A 2,033-nucleotide genomic window follows, 5' to 3' on the forward strand; every position below is an offset into this window, starting at 1 on the left:
CCATGTATTTTGGGAGGACCTGATCTCCCTGCTCCTTGATGTTAATTCTATCATTCTGCAGGCGAAACTAGAATAATGGTGTGCGAGAGTTTTTTTTTTTGCCAAGAAGGAAATTTTGCATTAAAACTTCAAATCATTACAAATTGCTTGGTAGAGTTATGGGAATACATTCCCCTGTACCATTGACGATCTTAATCATTCCATCCCCTGGTCGCACCCACTGCTCTAAACCGTCCTCTTGAGTCATGAACCCAAGTGAATTACTAAACGACTTATTCTGAGCAGTTTTCCATTGATTAAGATAGAGTTTTGCCGACTTACATACCTCTGAAAACTCTGAGCCATATTGTTTTCAAACGATCGCATTCCTATTCTTCCGGATTGCCAAGCACACCATGACCATCTCTTCTATAGCCTTCTTCTCCAGACTCTGCACTGTATTAGCAAACCACTGTTTGAAACAATTATACGTGTTGCAATTTGTATTAACATTTAGTGAGTCCCAGCACAATTTGAAAAAAGAAGAGCTGACTTGAGAGTGAAGTGCCGTTTCTGTTTCCATATTGCAGACTGGGCACATTATTAGCACTGGGACTCGCTTAATCAGGAGTTGATCTTTTGTTGGCAGCACGTTTGTAATCGCTCTCCATATGAAGTGTTTTACTTTGAGTGGAATTTGTAGATTCCACACTTGTTTCCAATTGAAATTATCTTCAACTCTATTTGTGCATGTGTAGTCCCGAATTGCTATATAAGCCGATTTTACTGAGTAGTGACCCAGCTTTTCAAATCTCCAATACCATGTGTCCGCAACTGCATTGTTCAGAGGAATGGACAAAATCAGATTTACGTCCCTTTCAACAAAAATATCCCTCACCAAGTCGGTATGCCAACTATTACTTTCCGAGTTCATTAAGACATTTACTGTGTTATGATTCAAGGCTTCATGAACTGTATGGACATATGGATCTTTGTCAGGAAGCCAGGGGTCGTTTAAAATGTTAATCGTGCTGCCTGTTCCCACTCGACGTGCTGCACCTTGTTTTAATAAGACTTGAGCTTCCATTATCGACCTCCAAATGTAGCTGGGGTTGCCTCCAGTTTTTGCAGTCAGAAATGAACCCTCTGGATAATATCTTGCCTCGTAAATCTTGCTCACTAGACTATCCGTGTTTGTTTGAAGTCTCCAGCCCTGCTTTCTTAGGAGTGCGATGTTAAAACTCTGTAATTTTCTGGACCCAACACCACCAGCAGATTTTCTCACACATTGAGTCCTGTTATGGATAAAAAACTAATATATATATATATATAATTGCTGTATTTAGTACTAAGGAACGTGAGCTTCAAGGCTCGATTTGACTGCTCTTGTGTTTCGTGACTCAATCTGCCTTAACAAGATGCCTACGTACCTTGCTGATTGCCAAGGATCAAGTCAAAAAACGTAGTTCTGATTTGTGGGGTGAGGCCCCTTATATAGATGTGGGAGTCCTTGAGTTGGACTTGGTATAGGAGACTTGGTGGACAAGTCTCTGAATTAGGATAGACTTAGGAGTCCTAGGAAGTAGGAAGCTGATTCCTTATCCTTTTAGGTCCCCTTGAGGCTAATCTATAAGGATTTATATCCTTATCGGGACTCGTCTCAATAGCTGATTTTTCCCTTATTAATTAATTACGAAATTAATTAATAATCAGGGCTTTTGGGCCTTTTTTATTCCACCAGGCCTGATCTGGTCCATCAGGCTTAACCTTTCTGGTCTGAATATCATACATTTTATTATTGGGCCTAGCAGCCCATTAATTATAAAATCAGGACTTATTTATCCCTATCATTTGCCCCCCAACTTTTGGGAAACATTGATTAGGTTTCGCAGAAGTTAAATCTATTCGTTCCCTTATAGGGTTTCGTTTTGCGTAAAGTGTGGAGCGACCTACACATTTACAATGAATCTTCCTTTTATTCAGAAATTATCTAATTTCCAGGAATTTTTCCCTAATTTCCTAGGATTTTCCCTAATTTTCTGGGATTTTTCCCT

The 2,033-nt window shown here is 39.7% G+C and overlaps 1 protein-coding gene across 1 annotated transcript; it reads right to left on the reverse strand.

Moving 5' to 3' along the window:
* Positions 1-352: 352 nt before the first annotated feature.
* LOC141708989 (uncharacterized) lies at positions 353-1,066 on the reverse strand. Its single transcript, XM_074512867.1, has one exon. It carries the CDS (start codon positions 1,064-1,066, stop codon positions 353-355), a length of 714 nt encoding a protein of 237 aa, XP_074368968.1.
* Positions 1,067-2,033: the final 967 nt, after the last annotated feature.

The sequence above is a fragment of the Apium graveolens genome, chromosome 1, assembly GCF_009905375.1.
Source record: "Apium graveolens cultivar Ventura chromosome 1, ASM990537v1, whole genome shotgun sequence".
Lineage (NCBI taxonomy): Eukaryota > Viridiplantae > Streptophyta > Magnoliopsida > Apiales > Apiaceae > Apium > Apium graveolens.